General features: G+C 51.6%; 1 protein-coding gene across 8 annotated transcripts in view; it reads right to left on the reverse strand.

Moving 5' to 3' along the window:
- The window catches only part of MPRIP (myosin phosphatase Rho interacting protein), a 134,399-nt gene extending 110,520 nt beyond the window's left edge, over positions 1-23,879 (reverse strand). For 7 of the 8 annotated variants that reach the window (XR_003438091.1, XR_003438090.1, XM_027131316.1 and 4 more), the window contains exon 1: positions 23,511-23,748. Coding sequence is in view for 6 of the 8 variants with exons in the window: in XM_027131316.1 (XP_026987117.1) it covers positions 23,511-23,633 (123 nt within the window). In the remaining 2 variants the exon portion in view is untranslated. Of the gene's footprint in view, positions 1-23,510 lie in introns of all 8 variants that reach the window. The other variant, XM_027131317.1, reaches the window with a different exon arrangement.
- Positions 23,880-24,323: the final 444 nt, after the last annotated feature.

Here is a 24,323-nt window from a genome sequence, read left to right on the forward strand (position 1 = left end):
GTTCTTTAAACACTAAACATGCGACTACAACATAATCCAGGAACCGCATTCCTGGGCATTTATTACAGAGAAATAAAAGCTTACACTCACACAAAAACTGTACATGAGTGGCTACTGCATTTTTATCTGTAAAGGCCAAAAAAAACCCTGGAAGCAATGCAGATGTCCTTCAGCGAATGAGTGGTTAAGCCGTGTACACCATGGAATACTAGTAAGCAATAAAAAGGAAACAACTGGTGATGCACACAACCTGGATGAATCTCCAGAGAACTAGGATGAGTGAAAAAAGTCAATCCTTGAAAGGTTACATGATGTATGATTCCACGGATATAGCATCCTTGAAATGTGGAATTTCTAAAAATGGAGAACAGATTTGCAGCTGCCAGGAGTTAAGGAGGCAACAAGGGTAGGAGGTGCAGGACGTGTGGTTGTGAGGGACCCTGCGGGGGTGCAAGCATCCTGCATCTTGACTGCAGGGATGTTGAGATCCTGCTGACTGTGACATTGTGCTGTAATTTTACAAGATGTTACCACTGGGGAAAACTGGGGAAAGAGTACACAGGATCTCTCTGGATTGTATCTTACAACTGCATGCAAAACTACAATTATCTCAAAATAAAAAGTTTAATTTAAAAACAGTCTACAGGGCTTCCCTGGTGGCGCAGTGGTTAAGAATCCTCCTGCCAATCAATGCAGGGAACACAGGTTCGAGCCCTGGTCGGGGAAGATCCCACATGTCGTGGAGCAACTAAGCCCGTGCGCCACAACTACTGAGCCTGTGCTCTAGAGCCCACGAGCCACAACTACTGAAGCCCATGCACCACAACTACTGAAGCCCGTGTGCCTACAGCCCATGCTCTGCAACAAGAGAAGCCACTGCAATGAGAAGCCCATGTACCACAACGAAGATCCAATGCAGCCAAAAATAAATAAATAAAACAACTAAATTTTAAAAATATGTATTTTTTTAAAAATCTACAAACAACAAATGCTGGAGAGGATGTGGAGAAAAGGGAACCCTCTTGCACTGTTGGTGGGAATGTAAATTGATACAGCTACTATGGAGAACACTATGGAGGTTCCTTAAAAAACTAAAAATAGAATTACCATATGACCCAGCAATCCCACTACAGGGCATATATCCAGAGAAAATCGTAATTCAAAAAGACACATGCACCCCAATGTTCACTGCAGCACTATTTACAGTAGCCAGGTCATGGAAGCAACCTAAATGCCCATCGACAGACGAATGGATAAAGAAGATGTGGTACATGTATACAGTGGAATATTAGCCATAAAAAGGAATGAAATTGGGTCATTCGTAGAGACGTGGATGGACCTAGAGACTGTCATACAGAGTGAAGTAAGTCTGAAAGAGAGAAACAAATATCGTATATTAACACATACATGGGGAATCTAGAAAAATTGTACAGATGAACCGTTTTGCAAGGCAGAAATTGAGACACAGATGCAGAGAACAAATGTATGGACACCAAGGGAGGAAAGTGTGTGCGGGGGGAATGAACTGGAGACTGGGATTGACATATACATGCTAATATGTATAAAACAGATAACTAATAAGAACCTGCTGTATAAAAAATAAATATAATAAAATTCAAACGAACAAAAAAAACCTGTTACTTCAGAATACTCCCTGCACCCACATATGAGCGTTTACCCCTGGAAGGGGACCCATCGCAGCCCCAGAGCACAGAGGCTCCAGCCACAAAAGCCTCTGCAGTCCAGAGGGGTCATGCCCAGGCAAGGCGGCCCTGCATGGCCCTCAGCTGTGCTGCATGAGCTCCACTGGCCTTTCCACCAGCTTCTCCTGAGGCCACAGGCACACATGCATACACCTTCTCTGAGGCCTGTGGACTTGACCATGGCGAGATTCTTCAGCCCCTTTCCCCCTCGCCACCCTCCTCAGGCAGATCTGCGTTGCATCAAGGACAGCCTGATGTCTTGACTCAGGCCAAGTGGGCGGGCTGCAGGCAGGTGAAGGAGCAAACACCCTGGCTGGCTTTATACAGCGTGGTCAAGCTGCCACACGGATGCCTCCCAGACACATCCAGGCCTCTGCACACAGCTGCCCAATCACAACCAGCTCCAAGGCGTCCAGAACATTACATGCTCGTCTCTCAGTTTCACCGTGCCCATCTGAGGCTCAAAGAGAGCAGACATCAGTGACAGATTTCTGCCAGGTGGTGAAGCTCAGTTTTCTGTCCCCTCAGATTCACCCGCCCTCAGAGTGCACAGGGCATTGAGAAAGGCAGTCAGACACGCCACACAGTATGGCAACATAGAGGGAGCACCCAAAACTATCCCTGCAGAAATGTGGGTACCACCTTCCGACCCCCTGCTAACACCCCATCATCCTAAAGGCGCTCTACGGACTGGGGCCCCTCACTTCCAAAGCTGACCCCCCGACACAAACACCTCTACTCCACGGACTAGGGTAATTCCCTGTCCCCTGTGCAGGTCCCCTCAAAATCCCATGCCCAGGGGGCTTCCCTGGTAGTCCAGTGGATAAGACTCCGCTCTCCCAATGCAGGGGGCATGGGTTCAGTCCCTGGTCAGGGAACTAGATCCCACATGCATGCCACAACTAAGAGTTCACATGCCACAATAAGGAGCTGCTGAGCCGCAACTAAGGAGCCCATGTGCCGCAACCAAGGAGCCAGCGAACCACAACTAAGGAGCCTGCCTGCCGCAACTAAGACCCAATGCAACCTAAATAAATAAATAAATATTAAATAAAAAAAGAAAAAATCCCACGCCTGGGTCTTCCCTGGTGGTCCAGTGGTTAAGAATCCGCCTTCCCATGCAGGGGACACGGGTCTGACCCCTGGTCAGGGAACTATGATCCCACATGCTGCGGGACAGCTAAGCCCGTGCACTCTAGAGCCCACGTGCCACAACTAGAGAGCCTCAGCACTGCAACTACTGAGCCCACGCAGCACAACTAAAGAGAATCCCCGCATGCTGCAACGAAGATCCTGCCTGCCACAACTAAGACCCGATGAAGCCAAATAATTAATAAATAAATAAATACATATATATTTTTAAAACGCAAGCCCCCTTCAAGTACAGTAACCAACCCAAAGCCAGATGCTTACTGAGAACTTCCTGGGGCTCCTCCTGCTGAGCTGCTCTTACACTTACACCTCCCCGTGGAAAGAAAACCACCTCAGGCCTCTGGGCTTTGCACAGCAGTTCTCTGCGTGGAGGGCTCTTCACCACATCCTGCTGGCAACGGTCTGCTCGCCCCTAAGACCCATCTCCCAGCCCCACGCCATCTCCATCCCTCCCGTTTCCACACCTTCACCCAGCGAGGTGCCCAGTGCAAAGCAGCGCCGAGTGATCGGGATGAGTCAGTGGACACACTGATGCTTCACCCAACTGCTCCCTACTTGTTCTCTGGGTGCTGCTGTGAGGGCTCCCGGCCAAGGCTGGGTGAGCCCGGGCCACACCTCTGCCTTCCACACTCAGAGCCCGGTCACCGGGAGGAACCGGTCCACCCCCGACACTAAGGGACAAACCAGCACGCTGAGGAGCACGCAGACAGGCTGACCTCCAACTGTCTCTCCCTTTCCTGAATCCAATCCCCAACCAACACCGTGTGCACCACGCTGGCCTCGACAAAAGGCAGAAACACCACAGGGAAGCCAGCACTCTCGGGGAGCAGCCACGCGGCCACATGTGGCAAGAACCATGGTATTTCCATGCTCCTGCCCCCAGGAATCCCACCAGCCAGAAATGGAGTCTAAAGAAATAACACAGAGCAACAAACAGCTCCACTCACGACTTGGCAGCAACTTGCTGTCCAACAAGTCAATGGCTAAATGAATGCTGATCTATCAACTCTCTAAAATATTACACAGCAATCAGTTATAATTAATTAATTATAGATAACTATGAGGAAGTCAAGAAACCCTCTAGAGTATGAACCCACAGGACTCCCATCAAGTCAGTGCTCCCCACCCAGAGCTGGGGGCTTCTCTCTGCCTCCTGGGTGATCAGAGCCCTCTGGAAGTGTTCAGCAGAATTTCCCCACAAGCTGCTCTGAAGCTGCAATCACTCAAGGTATCAGAGATAAAAACATGAAACACATATAGTCCCCAAGGGGCATTCAGTCTAGTGAAGGGGACCAGGGATGTCTCCTTCAGGGAACCAAGGCAGGATGTGAAAATGTGGCCTATGATTTAAAAATACAGCAGGACTGAGTAAGATTGGGAGTCAACAAGAAAACAGCTATTGTGTTCACTGTTGGGATCATGAACAACTCTTGGGGGTTTTTGTTTGTTTACTTAACATCATTTTTTGTAAACTAATGCTACTATATAGCACTTACCAGATTTTTTGTTTTAATTAATTAATTTATTTATTTTAGTTATTTTTGGCTGCGTTGGCTCTTCGTTGCTGTGTGCGGGCTTTCTCTAGTTGCAGCGAGCGGGGGCTACTCTTTGTTGCAGTGCACGGTCTTCTCACAGTGGTAGCGTCTCTTGTTGCAGAGCACCGGCTCTAGGGTGCGCGGGCTTCAGTAAGTTGTGGCTCGCGGGCTCTAGAGCACAGGCTCAATAGTTGTGGTGCACGGGCTCAGTTGCTCAGCAGCATGTGGGATCTTCCCGGACCAGGGCTCAAACCCATGTCTCCTGCATTGGCAGGCAGATTCTTAACCGCTGCACCACCAGGGAAACCCCTAGATATTATTTTTTAAAAGGAAGGGAAGATGTTTGACTGCCCATGCATGCACACCTTCTGATACAGCCTTGATCATTCCCAGCAGAAGATGAGGTTAGGGAACCCCTGTACTGCACTCTCCACCAACATGACCTAACAGTTCTGGGTAGTCAGTGTAAAGACCCCGGCCTGGGAGCCAGGAGGCCCAAGTTCAAGTCCTGGTTCCTTGACTTCATCACTGTGTAGCCCAGAACAAGACGCTACGGCTGTGAATCTCAGTTTCAACATCTACAATAAAAGGAAAAAATATATATCCTTGCCATTAAAAAATTTTTAAATGACATCAGACACAAACACACACTGAGTCACTAAACAATCAATGCCTGAGAGTCAGGGACATAAATCCCAGCATCTACTCAGGCCCATGCACACAGCTGGTGTGTAGAGGCCAGCAGTGCTCAGGGGAATGAACCCCAAGTGTGAAGGGTAAGACTGTAGAGTATTCAAGGCCAGTCCAGATGGACCCCAGGACTCCTGACTCTGAGGGGAGGGGCAAAGCATGCAAACCCCACACAGGCTCCCGCACACAAGCCTGAACGTATAACCTCCAAGCACAATGACCATCCCCATGAAAGTTCTTCAAGAAGAACCATCTCCAAGCAGCCTTGAAGAAGGATCCATACCTATGGGGGCCAGTATCCCAGCTTCGGGGAGATTCCTGGGGCAAAGATTTCTCTGGGCCCGATGTGGGGGGTTGAGGAGCTGCACTCAAGCATGAGGTGAGGGCAAATGGCCCTTTGGTAGAAGATTCACTGAAAGATCTATGGGCAGAAGGTGTGTAAATTGCAGCTAATATATCTTCTGTGGTTTTGAGGTTGGTTCCTTGACCTTCTTTTCCACAAAAGAGTTTCTGTGGAAACGCTTCCATACTCATAGCAAACAGGATGTATAATATTTTCTGCATTTCAATTCCAAAAGGAGAAACGATGCCTGGGTAGCAGCCGTCTGGCCATCTTTACAAGCTTGTAAATCATGGGAGATTCCAAGGTTGCCTGTCTCTTCTGGGATGTGTAGATGTTAAGTCAGTAAAAGGAAATGTGAGCAAATGTCCAAGTCAGTCGGAGGCCTTGCCCCCGCCAAAACCTCGCTGTGTCCTGGCCACCCAAAGACCACTTCATCCAAGCACACCGCAGAGGGAGGCCTGTCAGCGGAGCTTGTGCCCACCTGCCTGACCCACACCTGGGTTAGCACACACCTCTACAGGCCAGTAGGGCCAAGACCCCAGGAACGTGGGGCTTCTCTTTTAGGACAAACCCGTCAGGGCCAACCAGCGTCAGCCATCTCTGCAGATCCCTCAAGAGGCCACACCAGGCTTCTCCTCCCAATGCCACGTGGACCAAACTGTGTTGGAACTCGTCTCTAAGCCTCGTCCAAGGTGTCTCAATGAAGCCCTGGAGAATACTGTCCTATTGCTTTACAGACATTCAGTTCTAGACCCAAACTACATTCCTCCACGTGGGCACCACCTGCCGGCACGAGCGCCCAGGGCCTGTCATCTGCCTCTGAAAGTCAGGAGAGGACCGTCAGCTGCTGCGAAGATACGCACGATCGTGGGGCAGCCACCGTATGCAACTCAATGCCATCAGGGCCTAGGGCGAAGCCCAGCTTCCGAGAAAGGAAAGCATCAGGTATGTGGCCCTGAAGAAACACGTTCCCTCTGAGTGAGCACGTGGGAAGTCTGCTTGAAATGCCCATCAGTTTGCTCTGTTAGTCACAGCTGTCCCCACTGTCACCACAGCCAACGCTCACGGCTTACGAGGCGAGTCACTGCTCCAGGCACTTCACATCATGTACCCTGTGCCACTCTTCCATTTCACATACAAGGAAACCACAGTGTCTAAGCAGGTGTGAGTCAAGGCCACCTGGCCCCACATCTTGCCTTTAACCTCTCGACACCGCCCATCAGTGAGCCACTCCCAAAAGTAAAGGCTGGTACTATCCCAGCAGGATGCACGTTCCCAAGTGGGTGACTCTCCTTGGGGGTCTAGTCCTGACCAGCACCTCACTCAGGGCCTCCCCTAGACATCCCTGCAGCTGAGGCCTGGGGCCTGTGTGTAGTGCCAATGCATGGTCCCCGTAAGGAGTTCACTAGAGGATGAACCTCCACAAACCACCCTTCATGAAGCCGCCCACCCAGCTTGGCCAGGCACTACGGGCTGTGAAGGCATTTGGGGAGTGGACAGAGACCATGGGGCTCTTCTCCAGAAGGAGGAGTCTTTCGTACCTGTGGATGAAAGACGTAAGTGTGAGCACAGGCTCCCACCTCCACCCAGAGAAAGCAGAGCCTCAAATGTAGAGAAACCCTGTACATTTATCATCCAAACTGGGATACTTTGGGGAATGAGTAGGGAGCCTACTAATTACACAAGGACATGTGGCCCAGAAGAAGGAAACTTACAAGAAATGCAGTTTACCCATCTTTGCTGTCAAATGTCAGGATGCCAAGACAACAAAGCCACTGAGAATACCCACAACGAGACAAAGACACAAAAACTGGAGCTAAGGGTAAGGAACTCAGCACCAGGGAGCACAGAGGAGGGATCTGGGAGAGACCTCCGTGAGGAGCGAGCAAAGGCAACCTCAGAAATGGAGGTCAGGGGACATGCGACAGGGAGGCCGGCTGGCATGTGCAGAGGCCCACACTTCCCTCCAGAGGCCGCCAAGCCTCACACACTGCCTCATGCCGCCCACCCGGCAGCATGTTATGGCGCGGGGTTCCAAGGGGAGAGGGCACACCCCCAAAATACCATAAGGCCCAGTGTCTTTGGGGGCCCCCTCCTCCAGAGCTCTAAACCTCGAGATAAAGTCCCACCCTTCAGCCAAATCAGAAGTAGCACTGGGTGGAGACAAAGACAATAAATACTTGGTGAAACAATGAACCGAACTCCAAATAAAGTTATCTGATGGCCAGTTGCTTTCAGCACAGAACACGTCCACGCTGCTGCCATGCAGCTGCCACGCACTTGACCACGGCTGAGCCCCAAGCTGTGCGTGCACAGACACGCACACGTGGGTGTAAGAGGGCGAGGCCAACACCATGCCCGTCCAGCATGCTCCTGGGGACCTGGGGTAACCAGGACAGAGCGCAGGATGGAGGTAGAATCTGAGGTGTTAGCTACTCATGGGTAGCAGATGTCAAACCAAAAATGACAAAAAGACAGGAAACAAAGATGTCAAATAAAGGTTTGGCAAAATGTGAATTACAGGGACTTCCCTGGTGGTGCAGTGGTTAAGAATCCACCTGCCGGGACTTCCCTGGTGGCGCAGTGTATAAGACTCCACACTCCCAGTGCAGGGGGCCCAGGGTTTGATCCCTGGTCAGGGAACTAGATCCCACGTGCATGCTGCAACTAAGAGTTTGCATGCCACAACTAAGGAGCCTGCCTGCTGCAGCTAAGACCCGGAGCAACCAAATAAATAAATAAAATATTAAAAAAAAGAAAAATCCACCTGCCAATGCAGGGGACACGGGTTCAAGCCCTGGTCCGGGAAGATCCCACATGCCACGGAGCAACGAAGCCCGTACGCCACAACTACTGAGCCTGCACTCTAGAGCCCGCGAGCCACACCTACTGAGCCCGCGCACCTAGAGCCCGTGCTCCACAGCAAGAGAAGCTGCTGCAATGAGAAGCCTGCGCACTGCAACAAAGAGTAGCCCCTGCTCACCACAACTAGAGAAAGCCCACAGGCAGCAACGAAAACCCAACGCAACCAAAAATAAATAAATTTTTTTTAAAAATATGAATTATAAGCACAAACCAAAAACGGGGGGGGGGCGGTGCGGGTAATAACTGTTCTGGTGTATTTTTGTAATAACTTACTTTTTTGAGATATAATTCACATACCATACAACTCACCCATTTAAGAGTGTACAAGTCAATGGTTTGTAGTGCATCCACCACCACGATCAAATCTATCCCCAAAAGAAGCCCTGTAGACTTTAGCTATCATTCCCCACACACTCCCCGCTCCAGTCCCCAGCAACCACTAATCTGCTTTATGTCTCTACAGATTTGCCTAGTCTGGACGCTTCACATGAATGGAATCAGATAACACATGGTCTTTTGTGTCTGGCTTCTCCCACTGAGCGGATGTTTTCGACGGTCATCCATGCTGTAGTTGTTGGTTGTACCACACTCCTTTTCGTGGCCAAGTAATATTCCATTGTGTGGATGGACCACATCTGTTTATTGATGACAGTGGGGTTGTTTCCCCCTTTTGGTGGCTGTGAACATTCATATCCAAGTTTGGTGACTGTTGTTAAAACTCCTTTAGGAGAGACCAAAGAGGTAAACACCACATGTCATGTGAAGTCTGAACAATCAGCTCTTCAAAAGCTGCAAAGGGAAAAGGGTTGAATGGGGTGCTGCAAGGGAGTCCTGAGAGGCTCCCTGAAAGCAGACTGGGGGGCAGCAGCCCCAAGTGCTCAGATCAAGCTCAAGCTGGAAGCCTCCACGTGCCGGCCACACCCGGGCTGGACAGGGCGGGGCAACCAGTGCACAAGAAGGGAGGGGCAAAGAAATATTTTCTTTAACAGAGGCCATACGATATAGTCACAGCAGAAACTGTGGTATAACTAAAAGGTCTAAGTCTATGGGGATATCTTCTCATCTAACATTAAAGATGCTGAAATTCCGGGACTTCCCTGACTGTCCAGTAGTTAACACTCCACGCTTCCAGTGCTTCCACTGCAGGGGGTGCGGGTTCAATCCCTGGTTGGGGAACTAAGATCCCACATGTCGTGAGGTGCAGCCAAAAATTTTTTTTAAAGAAAGACAACTAAATTCCTGCCAGCTACCAAATCCAAGGGGCAGGACCCGGCTAAGGAGCACTTTAACCCCAAACAGAAGAGGTAATTTTCCTCCTCCAAGGAAAATCCTGAGGGTTGATCCAAGCTTCTTCCCCAAAAATAGAATTTAAAAATCCCTATTGTGTCACCTGAGACCTCTGGGGGCCTCCGAGACTCTCATGAATCCCCTTCCCGCCAACATGCTTCAAGAGCGCAGGACTCGACTGACCGTCACTCCAAGAGCGAGGAATCCTAATCTCCCTCTCCACCCTGACTTCCCACCCAAGCCCCAACGCTGTGCCTCCAGGGTCTCGGAATGTGTCAAGCAGCACTAGGGGAAAAGAGTGAGGTCACCTTGCCTTCTGACTGCCGAGCAAACCAGCGGCAGAGCCCAAGGAGGACTGCCTGCCCTGCTCCGCAGTCCTCAGCCACCTCTCACGCCACACATCACGGTGGCACCAGCCCCAGCACTGCAGGCTCCATCCTAAAACCTCCGGTCATCTCCACCCTCCCTCCTGAGAGCTGCAGAGCCTAGTGGGGAGATGTGACAGCAAAACAACTTCGCCAAGCCTCAGAATAAACATTCCCTGTGTGTCACGTCGAGTCCCCACCACATGCCGTGTGCCTTACCCACACTTTATTTATTCCACGGACAGCCCTTGGCAGCAGGAGGCAAGGGTGGCTGCTTATGCCTCCCGCTCCATCCTCTACCCACCCCAGCACTCTGAGCACCGCCTGGGGCTCTGCCCGTCCTGACAGACGTCCTCACTGCCGCTCCCATGGGGCATTCGGGGCCTTCAAGCAAATGGCCCAGCTTGAGCCAGACCAGTGGTCCTCAAAGGGACGGCCCTTTTAAGGGCGCCCTGAGACCCTTTTAAGGGGTTCATGAGCCAAAACTATTTTTACAAAAATACTAAGTCATCATTTGCCCTTTTTGCACTCATTCTTTCACTAGCATATAGGCTTTTCCAGAGGCTACACGACAGGATATCACAACAGATCATGTGCAAAAGATATGAGAATCCAACTGTCTTCCATTAAGATAGATGGTACAGAGATCTGCAAAGGTAAAATGATGCGACTCTTCTAAACAAAACTTTTTTTGTTTTGGAAAAGTTATTTTTCAGAATATACCTGTTATTTATGTGAACATGTAACAAGTTTATTTTATTTTTTAATGAATTAATAAAATTTTTAAAATGTCTCATTTTAATTTCTCATACAGTTAAATACCATTGGATGTAACCGACATAAACAAAAGCCCTTTGAAGACCTCAGTAATCAAAAGCATAAAGGGGCCCAAAAACAACAACTCTGGGAACCACTGACCTAGCCAGCCGCCCCACCCCCAGCCCAGCCCGTCCTCAGATCAGCCCTCCTGGTTCTCGGGGGCCCTGCTCACACGCTGGCTCTGTCAGCCCAAACACACAAGCCTTCAGGTCTGTCTCCAGGTCTCCACACAGAGTCCTTTCTCCTCAACAGCATTATCTTAACGGGTCGCATCTCATACCAGACTTGCTCCCAGCAGCTGCCTTAAGGTCCATCTGGAACTGGAAGACTCCTGCACACATCTGGGCAGGGAGACCTTCCTCTCGAGAGGCGAGCCTCTGCATGGAGAGGAAGTCTGCAGAGGGGGCTGGGCCCAACAACGGGGCAACACCTACTTGTGGTCCCCTCCCCTGGATCCCAGCATCTGGGAGGCTGACACAGCAGAAACACCAGCACCTCGAACATTCAGCAGGAAGGCTGCACCTACGCTGTACACACACACCACTGAAGTTCTTCCGTATATATCAAATATTTCATTCTATCAACAAATTTTAATGCAAGGGTTAGAGTCAATCAGTGGTTTTCAAACAGTGCTTCAGGGCCACTGCAGACCATGGGGTGGGGCAGGCGGCTGGAGAACCATCCCTTCCCCCCTCCGGGGACTTCACATGGGCAAGTTCCGCGTTCCATTTCAAGGGGCTCCATGCTCCATGGCTAAAGAAATAAAGTTTGAAAACTGGTAATAAGAGTAGTAAACAGGGGCTTCCCTGGTGGCGCAGTGGTTGAGAGTCCGCCTGCTGATGCAGGGGATGCGGGTTCGTGCCCTGGTCTGGGAAGATCCCACATGCCGCGGAGTGACCGGGCCCGTGAGCCATGGCCGCTGGGCCTGCGCGTCCGGAGCCTGTGCTCCGTGGCGGGAGAGGCCACAACAGTGAGAGGCCCGCGTAACGCAAAAACTAAAAGTAAAAATAAAAAGTAGTAAACAGGCCAGATCCGGTCGGAGACTGGCTCTCAGCAGCTCCTCCGCACCTCACCACCCTGGGGTGCACCGGTGTCTCCCTACACGACCTGGCCTTCAGCTCCCACGCCCCCTCGGCCCTCTTCCCCACAACTCTGAAGCCCCAGCTTAGCTCCTTCTCGGCAGCTAGGCTGATAGGAGGGAGCAGAGCTCCAGGTGGCTCGGCCAGCCCTGTACACGGGCTCAGCGCCTCTGCCACAGACCCCAGGTCCCCATCCCAGGCTCCTCCACCCGCCCAGCACCGTATCTGCCCGCCCACCCCACAGTCCGCAGTGCTGAGGTCTGGCTTAATGTGCCGCTTCCCAACGCGGCTCACAACAGAATTCCACAGGACCCAACAATTCCTCCCCTGGTCTCCACCTAGAAGAGCTGAAAGGAGGGTTAGACAGAAGTGTGCATGTGGGTGTTCAAAGCAGCACTAGTCACAACAGCCAGAAGGCAGGACAGCCCAAGGGTCCATCTACAGACAAAGAGATAAACAAGATGCGCTATGCCACATAATGCAATACTCGGCCAGAAACAAGCAGTGAACACAGGTTCATGCTACCACATGAACCCTGAAAACATGCTCGGTGCAAAAAGCCAGACAAAAGGGGTCACAATTTCTACGATTCCATTTTGGTGAAATTTCCAAAAGAGGTAAATCCATAGGGAAGAAAAGCAGATTGGTGGTTGCTGAGGATGGGGGTAGGGAGTGGAGCCTAACTCTTCAATAGTAATGGCGTGTTCTTTTGGGGTGATGAAATGTTTTAAATTACAGACTGCTGGTGAATTCAGCATATTGTGAATGTGCTAAACGCAACTGAACAGTACACTTTATTTATTTATTTATTTTTGGTTGCGTTGGGTCTTTGTTGCTGCACGCCAGCTTTCTCTTGTTGCGGCAAGCGGGACTACTCTTTTGGTGTGCAGGTTTCTCACTGTGGTGGCCTCTCTTGTTGTGGAGCACGGGCTCTAGGCCCGCGGGCTTCAGTAGTTGTGGCGCACGGGCTCAGCAGTTGTGGCGCATGGGGTTAGTTGCTCCGCGGCATGTGGGATCTTCCCGGACCAGGGCTCAAACCTGTGTCCCCTGCATTGGCAGGCGGATTCTTAACCACTGCGCCACCAGGGAAGTCCTGAACTGTATGCTTTAAAGTGATTAATTTTACGTTCCATGAATTTTACCTCAAAAAACCAAGAACAAACAAAAACCCACACGCAGACCTCACTAGATCTCAGGCCTAGAGACGGGAGGGCACGAGGCCGCCGGCCTGCTGGCCATCCTCCCTCCCACGCCCCAGCTCAGCTGCCCACTCACCCCTCTGCCCACACACATGCCCTGCAAGCCCAGCCCATGCCCAGGGCTCCTCCCTGGACAGCAGCAGCTGCAGGAAGAGGGGAAAGGGACACTTTAGAAAGCCCCTTCCCTGTTTGGGCTTGACAAGGAGCCGATGGCCGTGGGATTTCTGGAACATGACGCCACTTGTGGCAAAGGGAGGAATGCTAGAGAACGCGTGGGGACAAATTTCTGAGGCAACGGCTTTGCAGGAAAAATATCACACCCTGTCCCTCAAAAAGCTGTGCTTCCTATAAAGTAACAGGTAGGACAGGAAAGTCCAATGGAAGGAAAAAAAAAAAGAGACAGGAAATTTAACAAGTTCAGCCCCAGCCTCATCCTCCAGCCCCACCCTTCCCAGCACATATACCCCTGGCAGGGCAGCCCCTGGCTGCTGGACACGAGGGGCCAAGGGACACACACAGCTAGAGATCTAAGGTCCAGAAAGCCTACTTGAGCCCACCCAGGTCCACAAGGGGAACAGTGGGAGGAGGCCAAGTCAGACTATCTGGGTTTGCGTCCCACCTCTGCCACTTGCTGTGTCACCCCCGGGACAAGTTCTAGGACCTCTTTCCATCTCAGTTTTCTTATCTCTCTACTTCATAAGGTTGTTATGAATATAAATGAGTTAACAGTGGCCTGGCACACAGCAGTTATTGTTAGCTATGAATGCCACCACTGACCACTGCCACAATAAATAATCTCAGAGCACGTCAACTGCTCCTTCAATTTAAGTATAGAAAGCCACACCAGACAAGGCTGCATGGCCAGCTCGCTGGCCCCGTTCCCAGGAAGATCCTCTAAGCTCACAGGGTTTCTAGGAGGGAAGGGAGACGTGGGGATGAGAGTCAACGGGCTGTGTGCCAAGATGGCATCTGCCTGTTAGAAGAGCTTGCTCACAGGCTCTCGCAAGGAGCCACATCTGCTTGTTTAGACCCCACGGAACGCTCCACCCCCTGGAAGAGTGTGTGATCTGTAAAGGATGTGGGACAGCAGGGGAGGAAGCTGGAGAACCCACCTGCCAGCTGAAGTGAGTTAATCAATGCTGGCGATCAAAGGGCCTGGCCAGACCTCCTGCTCACTGCCCAGTGATTCAGGACTGGGCCCAGGCTGCTCTCTACCCGCCTCTGCCCATTTCCCCCAGGCCCACAGGCAAGAAAACTTGGATTCCCAGACAACTGCTCCCAGGGACACCAGCAGGATAAGCAGCTTCTCTTAACCCTCTCCCACCTTGCTGACGGCCACTCAGACACTTCCATGCACAGTGACTTCTGAAATCGGGATGTGCCACTGCCATTCACGGGACGTGCACTGTGCACTTCTCTGGGCTTGGCAGGTGCTCGGGGTGGCTGTCACGCTGGCTGCTGGCCTCTGGAGCAGCCCACACCCTCTAATGGTAAGTCTCAGCCTGATGGTACCTGGCCTCTTCGCTTTTTTTAGAGGGGGGCCACGCTGCACGGCCTATGGGATCTTAGTTCCCTGACTAGGGATCGAACCCATGCCCCCTGCAATGGAAGTGCAGAGTCTTAACCACTGGACCACCAGGGAAGTCCCGACTCTTCGCTTCTTATACTGTAAAAATTCTTCAAATCAGTTCACTCTTTACACTTAAACATGTTCTGAAAATCAAACCCACATAAGGAAACCCACAAGGCCCTTCCAATCCCTCGGGGCTGAAGTGGGGAAGCTGCTAGGGTGATGCCAAGCAGCTCGCAGGAGAGTAGGCGGCCTGGGCCCCTACCCTGTGGGCACAGGGCAGACAGAAAGAGAGTCTGAGGGCCAGCCATCCCACGTGCTAGCACCTCGCCACAGAGGTGGCTCCCCTCTCTGGGTCAGTGCTGATGAAACGAACCCCGTATACTGAGCGCCCACTACACACCCAAGCATTCACAGATTTGGCACTCTTGCTACTTCCTGCATCTTCCACCATCCTCACAGGCGCCCACAGACATGAATCTTGTTGCAGCCCCCGTTTTCAGAGGAGGGATGCAGACTCTTAAATTCTGAGTAAGTTGCTCAAGCAGCATAAGACCCAAATCTGAGCTGAAAGCCCCCTCCCTCAACCCTCCCATTCCCTTACCTGAGCACGTATAACTGTGTCAGATTTCTAGGTCAGGGCGGTCCCTAAGCGGAAGACCCGCCAGCCCCAGGTAGACAGGCTCTGAGTGCGGCACCCGGGAGACCTGGACTCTTTCTCTGGTTCAGCTGGGACTCCCAGCAGCTGCTCCCCCGCCCAGCCCCTTTAGCTGTGGGCCAGGATACTAGGAGGGGAGAGACGGGACCGCAGGTGCACATGGAGTCTCCCCGGTCTGCCTGTTCCAACCAGTGTTTTAGGACCTAGGGATCAAGGACACAACTACTTCCTGATTCTGAACCCCTCAGGGGAAAACAGTGCTTCCTGTTCAGGGCTGCACCAAAGGTGTGGTCACTGCAACAGGCCAGCAGCCTGTCCAGGGGACATGAGACACCCCAAGGCTGAGATGTTAGGACCTGCAGGAGGACCTGTAAAATGCTCTGCCTGCCCCATGCGCCCCCAGCAACCAAGGAATTCAAGTCAGGGTAAGGCCCTGTTTCTGACAGCAAAGGTTAATGCATGTTAGCAGACACAGGGAGGGCCAAGAAAAACTTTGAAAAAACCCACACTGGCCTTCCTGTGACCTAGGCTGCACCTCCCTGGGTCTCAGTGGCTCCACCTGCTAATGGGGACAATCCTTCACCTGCTCAAGGGTGGGGGGATCCCCCAGCCCCTCACGCCCCTCCTCCCGGGGGAAGGAATTAGAGCTCCATTAAACAGCTCTAACTCAGCTTGCAATACCCCAGCCTCCTACTGAAACAGTACCACGTTAACAAGTCAAAGCGGCCTTGCCAGGAGGAGGGAGGGCAGGTTCCCGGCCGCACGAAGTCTGGTGTGTGAACCATGTGGCACACAGCCCCATCCGCAGGCAGCTCCATGACCTAGGGCAGGCACCCAACCTCTCTGAAACTCGACGTCCCCTACACTCCACAGGTGGCCATGTTGCCACCAGCCCTGCTCGCCTCCCCAGCCGCCGGCGATGGCAGGAAGTCACAGTACACACAACACCTGATCCAGTGCGAAGCAGGCTCAGGAGGACTCCACAGGCCCGTCCACTCATTCTCACCGCGAGCTGCCCCAAGCACTGGGCAGGAGACCGTCCAGCGCAGCACACACACCAAGCTGAGCGAGGAGAGGAAGGAGCTGGAAGGGTTACAGACTCCAGGCAAGAACCAGGCTGTGGTTTCATGTGAACTAGGATGACCCTGACTGAGAAAACCAGCAAGTGGTTTGGAAGATTCTAGTTCCAGGCTTCAGAAACAAAATGGCAGCGAATCAATCCTCTGGCTCTCTCGCCCCCAAAGGAAGTGACAGTATAATGGGAGTCGTGGGGATGGGCATTCAGGGGTCCCATCCCAGGGCAGCTGAGAAAGAGCTGCAGACAATTTCACAGAGCCCTCAGCTGCTCAAACTGAAGGGACCACGAAATCTAGGGCAGAGTTTTCAAACCTGCCCCTCGCAGACCTCAGAAATGACTGGAGGTCCCATGGGTGGGAAACAGATGGCTGAGAGGCCAAGCTCTGACCCCGTGTCGCCCAGAACAGTGTCACTTTTTCTGTTTCATACACAATATTTCTGTACGAGATTCCTTTGAGTAAAAGGCCCCGCAATTTAAAGTTTGAAAACCACTGACCTGGCCCAACCATGTCGTTTCAGATGAGAAAGTGATGCTTGGAGAGTGAGTTTCCAAGGATAAACGAAAAGCCTGTTTTCTCAGATTAAATGCTTCGAAATTGGCACCCAGTGCTCACCACGCCTCCCTGTGTGCCTCGCTCCCCCACAGGACGAGGATGTGGGCAGTAGGATATTACTTCCCTCTTGTCTCTTTTCCCTGATTGCAATGCTCTCTCCTCTCCTTCAAGTCTAGCTGGCAGCTTGGGAACAATTTAAAGATAAATATTCCAAGTCAAATTTATTTCAGCTACACAACATCAGGGTCCTAGTGATCAGGTGAGAGCAGATCTGTTCCCCACAGGAGAGACCGTCAGCATGCTTCTTGGAATATTAATTACCACAAACGGGGTTCAGGAGTCTCCATCCATCCCATTAGTGGACACTCCCTGTGTACAGAACGTGGGCACCTGCTTTACAGGTGGGAAACCGAGGCCGGGAGAATGTAAGTAACCTTTCTGGGTCACACTGCCACGTCTGTGCCAAGAACAGAACACAGGTCGTCGACTGTAGTCCTTCTGCGTGGCAAGGGCACAGGAACTCAGAAAGAAAGGTCAAGTAGCAGGCTAGAACACAGGGAAAAAGGCAGCTAGGATACAGCGGCAAAACACTCAGCAAATACAAAGGGTTGTGCAGAATGCAGTCACCACGTCCTGCCATGTGCCTGGAGGGACATGTAAGCCTGTCCCCACCCCCCCCACGCCGGGCTCTCATTCACTCCCCACAGCATAGGTCCACCAAGCCCTGACCAGCAAACACCCTTCTCTCTTCTGCCCTGCAGGGAGTAGGGATCAGAGCCCCAGAGCTCTAAAACACAGTAAAAGGAGTCACCAAAAAAGAAGTGACATTCAAAGAAAGAACCCCCTGAAGTTGGCAAAAAGACATCAAGAGGGGGATGCAAACAGGAGTAACAGCACGAGAGAGCCAACATTCCAGGAATCCGAATGCAGGCCAAGGAGAAAAACCCACAAGTGCAGCCTTCCCACCCTGGACTTCCCCCAAGGGTCTCAGGCCAGGCCACTGCAGCCAGAGCCGCCCATCCACCACTGTAGGCGCCAGCCACACGTGGCTACGGAGCACTGGGAAAGTGGCTAGTCCGGACCAAAGGTGCTGTAAAGGTAGAAGTGTATATAACAGCCTCGTTACATGTTGAAATGATAATATTTTGGATACGTTAAATAAAACGTAACGTTAATTTCACCTGTTTCTTTTTACTTTTTAAATGTGGCAACTAGACAATTTTAAATTACATATGTTGCTCGCATTACACTTCTATTGGACAGGGCTGGTCTAACCCAGGGGGGTTGGCAAGCTATGTATGCTCGTTCCATTGACCAAATCTAGCCCATTGGCTATTTTTTTAAGGTCTCAAAACCAAGAACGGTTTTTACATTTTCCAAGAGTTATATAAGTACCTACTTAAATTCCTCGATTTTTCCTATGGGCCTGCAAAGCCTAAAATATATACTATCTGGCCCTTTAAGAAAAAATTTGCCAATCCCTTGTCTAGACTCTAGAAACAATCAGATATTCACTCCAATGACACAAGGAGCAGGGGGCAGGTTTGGAATTTGTGTGTGTGTGTGATTTTTGCACGTTTATTCTTTTAACTGAGATAAAATTCACATCACATAAAATTAACCACTTTAAAATGCATAATTCAGTGGCATTTAGTAATTTCCTCATGTTATATAAACAGCATCTCTATCTAATTCTAAAACATTTCATTACCCGAAAACAGAACCCCAACCCCATCAGCAGGCACTCCCCATTCCCCCCTTACCAGAACCTTGGCAACCACTAACTTGCTTTCTGTTTTTACAGATTTACCTGTTGTAGACATTTCATATAAGTGGAATCATACAGTATGTGACCTTTTGAGTCTGATTCTTTTCACTTAATATCATGTTTCTGAGGGTCCATCATGTTGTAGCATGTCTCAGTACTTCATTCCTTTTTATGACTGAATGATATTCCATTGTATGGATTAGACCACAATTTGTTTATCTATTCATCCACTGATCAATATTTGGGTTGTTGCTACTTTTTAGATATTGTGAATAGCGCTCTTACAAACATATGCATAAAACTATTTGTTTGAATACCTGTTTTCAATTCTTTTGGGTATATGCTAGCAATGGAATCACTGAGTCATACGCTAATTGTTCTGATGAACTGCCAAACTGACTTCCACAGCGGCTGTACCATTTTACATTCCCACGAGCAATGCACAAGGGCTCCAATTTCTCCACATTTTCACCACACTTAATATTTCCCCTTTTCTACTAAAGCCATCCTAGTAGGTGTGAAGTAGTACCTCATTATGGTTTCAATTTGCGTTTCCCTAATGACTAATGATGATAACCATCTTTTCATGTGCTTATTGGCCATTTGTAAGGTCTGGAACTTCTGACACACCCCTTGCCAAACTACCTACCAATCTGTGAATAATCACAAATCTTCTAAAAAGGGTGGGCATGGAATCTTCCCATTGTTTCTGAGATGAATGTTAAGTCAAATAAAGAAGTTCCATACCATGGAACTTCTAAGAAAGTCACAGGAACAAAGGGAAATGATGAAATGATTGACTGAAATGACTGATGAAATGATTCACTGAGGCCAACTCCTGGCCCACCCACCTCTATGTCTGGGATTCCTACACCAAGGCCCCAGCAGTCCCAGCAGCGGAGTATGGACACAGCAAGGGGCAGAATTAGACCAGGAGGGCTGAGGGGGGACAAAGAAGGACTGAAGAGCTGGGAAAGATCAAGACCAACCTGCTCATTCTCCAGGAGGGAGAAACAACCCAGCCAAGGTCCCACAACAAAACAATGCTAGACCAGGGACTAGAACTGAAGTTTGGTACTCCTTCCACAAAAAGTGATTCCTAATAGTGCACGAGTCAGCAGGAGAATGAGACATCATGTCAGGTCAATACCCACCAGGAACCCTGGCTGGGATGAGGACCTGGAAGCCAAGAACCCTAGTTCCAGACCTGCTGCTCTGCTCCCTCTATTCTCATTTCACTCTACACAGCCTCCTGAGTGACTCCATTCACTCCCATGACATCAGAATTCCCACCTGGTCCCCACCCCTCCTCCAGCTCTAACCGCCTACTGCCTTAAGTGGGTGATTCCACCTAAGGACCAAATTGGACCTCTACCTCCTCCAAGTCAAACTTACCACACTATTTTTACTCCTCCCCGCTCCCTCAAATCTACTCCAAATCTGCTATTCTCAACTGCCGTTAAGGGTACTTTTATCCACACAGGTTTCCTCAATCCCCACTCCGATCAACTGCCAATATCCTGTCCCTGGTGTCTGACGACTCCTTTCCCTCCTGGCCAGCACTGACCTAGAGAAGACCTTTACTGACATTTAATTGGACTTCTTCAAGAGCATCTATTAGAACTTCTGCCTTTAGCCAGAATTATCTTCCTAAAACACAAATCCAATGGATTAAAAAGCTAAGCATAGGAAATTCCCTGGAGGTCCAGTGGTTAGGACTCCACGCTTTCACTGCCAAGGGCCTGGGTTCGATCCCTGGTCAGGGAACTAAGGTCCCACAAGCCATGCGGTGCAGCCAAAAACCAAACGAACAAGCAAAGCTAAGCATAAAAATAACCATAAAAGAACTAAGAAAAACATCAGAGACTATTTTATAACATTGGAAAGAACACCTTCATAAGAATGAGAATAAAACTACAAACTATAAAGAAAAACATGGGAATTAAACTGTCATATTTAAAACTACCACATGAGAAAGAGAAATGACCATACAATTAAAGACAATGTATGACAGGTGCCAGATTAACATCTAGAGCAGGAGTCGGCAAACCATGGCTCACAGGCCGATCCTGCCAGCTACCTATTTTTGTAAATAAAAGTTTCACTGGAAAGAGCCATACCCCTTAGTGTATGTCTTGTATACAGCAACTTCACACATCGGCTTTTGTGCTACAATGGCAACGCTACGTAGTAGCCACTAAGATCTTATGGCCCACAAGGCTGAAATATTTACTATCTGACCTTTAGGAAAAGTTTGTGGACCGCTGACCTAGGGTATATACAGAAGCTCCTACAAATCAATGGTGGGGGGGCCCTAACCCGATAGAAAAATGAGCAAATAATATGAAAATCCACGAAAGAACAAAATATATTCAATAAATATTACTAAAAGAGGCTTAATCTCACTGGTAACTAGGGAAATTATTAAAGAATTAAATAATTTGATAATACCCAATCCTGGCAATGGTATGATACAGCCTTTTTTGGAAGACAATTTGGTGATTATCTGTAGAAAAAAAAAAATTTAATGCACTTGATGTCAACCTAGCTATTCTATTTTTACGTATCTGCCCCCAGAGAAATACTTGCTTTCGTGCGCGCACGCACATGCGTTCTCGGGCTCTCACTCTCTCTCTCTCTCTCCCACACACACACACACACACACACACACACACACACGCACACACACACACACCCAAAAGCAGTTAGAAAGCTGTTCGTTGAGGCATTCACTGTCTATAATGGCAAAACCTGGAAGTAACCTTGCTGTCCACCAATAAGGGAATGGTTAAACTATGGTACATCCCTGATGGTACAATATGCAAAATATCCCTGATGGTACAATGTGCAAAAAACAAGTTTGGTATATTGATATGTATTACCATGAAAATGGCTATAAAACATCATTAAGCAGAAAAAACAAAATATATCTCAGAGCAAAAACGCACATACAGTTTAGGTTTAAATAGGTTTTTTAACTGTACTTGAGTCTGCATGTATGCAGAGAAATGCATAGGAGAAGGACTAAAGGATAAATGCCTTAAAGAGGAGGTGGCCTCAATGATCACTGATCTATCTTCCAGCCTTGATGGTCTAAAATAAGCTCAGGGTGGGAGGGGCAACAGGAAGCAGGGGCTTGAAGGAGACTGATGGGAACCGATTGGCTGAGGTTTTCTAATGGAGCCATGAGGATGAGAGTAAGAGGCTGGGGGAGGGCCGGATGCAGGGAGCAGCAGCTAAGGCTGCTGGCAACAACCCTGAGTCTCCCTCCGTCTCTCTTCAAAAACAGTTTCTTCCTGAAAGATCCCAAGAGGTAGAAGGCTGGCCTAGTCTCTCCCAGCACAAATAACCCCACTCATTTCAGAAACGACCATTCCACTTGTGCCCTGGAGGGCCCAGGCCTATTTCAAAACCCACAATTCAACTGTGAATACAGTGCAAGATTAAGGTACTTTTAAATTTGTGACATCCCCCTCCCCACCAAATCCAATTAATAATCAGCATTTTAAAAACAGACTCAATTCAAATATGCAGATTCCACTCTAATTCATCTAAGTTTAAGAATCGGAAAACAAGCCCTAGGAGGTGTAAACACCCAATTTAGGCAGCTGCCTGGAATAACCAGAAAACTCTCTCAGAATAACACTTGCCAAACCAGAAACTTCCTAAATCCAAGCTTACTGTTCTGTAGGTGATTCCTGTTCATTTGTTTTTTAAACTGCAAGAAGAAAAAGTTTCATACGATGTCATGCCTTGCTTTTCACAACAGCCTAGTGAGGCAGGAGAGCCAGGGATCCCTGCTCCCAATTTACAGAGAAGGAAAATAAACTAAAACGAGGCAAAGGGACTTGTTCAAGGTCACGCAGCTGCAAGTGATAGCCAAGCCTAGAAGTTCAGTCCCCTGACTCCTGGTCCAGGACCCTCATGGCCACATGAACTGCTTCCCAGGGCAAGGCGTCCAGTGGAGAGGAGAGCATCTCCCTCAGAAGCCCACCACAGCCCGGCACACCACCAGGACACGGACCCTGCCGTCCTAACGCTCTGACTCCGCAGCCCTGGGTGCGGGGTGAAGCTCTGGGTCTCGGGTACCAGAAGTTTCTTTCTGGCCACTGGGGAAGGCAGCCGGTCCCAGGCCGTCACCCCTGCCCTGCCACCCACTCGGCCGGCCGTGTAAACACTTCGCAGCAAGAGAAACGGCCAGGCCAGTCCACTCCAAAGCAGCGTGTCGGTGGAAGGAGCGCCCACGACGAAGTCAGCTGGGCTGGAACGGGAAGGGGCTCCCGGCCTCGCGCAGAGGGACCAAGGGAAGCTCGTGGCGGCTGGGGGGACGGAGGCCTGGGGGGGGGGAGGGAGGCGGGGGGGAGGCCGGGGTGGGGGGGGGGCGGGGCCGGCCGGGAAAGCGGGAGTGGCCGCGCGGGGCCGCAGAGCCCAGCTCCGGAAGGGCCGGCCGGGCCCAGGTCCCGCGCCGGGGCACGCGGGACGGCCCGGCGCCGCGCTGTGGGCGGGTTTCCGCCGCCAAAGCGTGCGAAACCCCCCAGGGACGAGAGACAGAGACTCGGCCGGGAGCGGCGACCCTGGGGGCGGGGAGGCCGTGCGAGCCCCTCCCCCGCCGGCGGCCCCGGGTCGCGGCCCAGAGCGAGACCCGGACCCAGGCCGCCCCCGCCCGGTGGCCGCCGGTGGGAGAGGGCGCGGAGCCGGGCGGCCGAGTGTGGCCCCGCGCTTTGTTCCCGCGCTCGGCCGGGCGCCTCGAGACGCCGAAACGCATGAGTCACCGGGCGGCGAGCGGGGGGCGCCGCTCAGTCCCGCGGGCGCCGCTTTGTCCGCCCCGCCCGTGCCGCCCGCTCACCTGCGTCAGGTCCTCGTCGTTGAGCAGATGCGACTCGCGGGGCTTGAAACAGTTCTGACACTTGCTCTTGTTGAAGATGTTGGCCTGGAATTTCCTGCACGGGTTCTCCTTGGCCGCCGACATGGCCGGGAACGGGCTCAGGCCGGGCACCGCCGCATCCCCGGCCGCCGCCTCCAGCCGCGCACGCAGGCCGGCGCCTCACAGAGCGCGCGGCCCCCGCCGCCCGCCCGCGCCGCCGCCGCCGCCCGCCGGTCCCGGGCCCATGGACACGGCCTCGCGCGCCCACTCCCACTCCCGCCGCCGCCCCGCCGATCCCCGCGCTCGGTGCCCGCACCGCCCTCGGCCGCAGCGAAGGGGAGCGGAACGCCGGGCGCACTCCAGGGCGGCAGGCGCGCGCGAGGGAGCGACAGGCCAGCGCGCGGGGCGTGGCGGTGCGCGGGGCGGGGCCGCTTCCCGGCGCGATCGGCGGCCCGGCGGGTCAATGGCAGCGACGCGTCCTGGCTAACAAAGAAACCCCCTGGCCAATGGGAGCCGGGGGTGGGACAAAAGGCGGCCAGGCGCAAGGTAACTTGTGTAGGCGAAGTAAGGCGGGGCGTGGTGGGGAGTTCAGGCTTGGTGGACGGGCGCGCGGCCGCCGGTCCTGACAGCTGCGTGGGCGTGGCCTGCGGGAGGGGGGCGCGGCCTGCGGGAGGGGCGGGGCCTGAAGGCGGGGCGGGGCCTGAAGGCGGGGCGGGGCCTGCAGGCGGAGGCGGGGGCGGAGGCGGGGGCGGGGGCGGAGGCGGGGGCGGGGGCGGGGGCGGGGACGGGGACGGC

Source organism: Aethalodelphis obliquidens, unplaced genomic scaffold (genome assembly GCF_003676395.1).
Source record: "Aethalodelphis obliquidens isolate GAN/ISIS:26980383/991018 unplaced genomic scaffold, ASM367639v1 scaffold38, whole genome shotgun sequence".
Taxonomy (NCBI): Eukaryota; Metazoa; Chordata; class Mammalia; order Artiodactyla; family Delphinidae; genus Aethalodelphis; species Aethalodelphis obliquidens.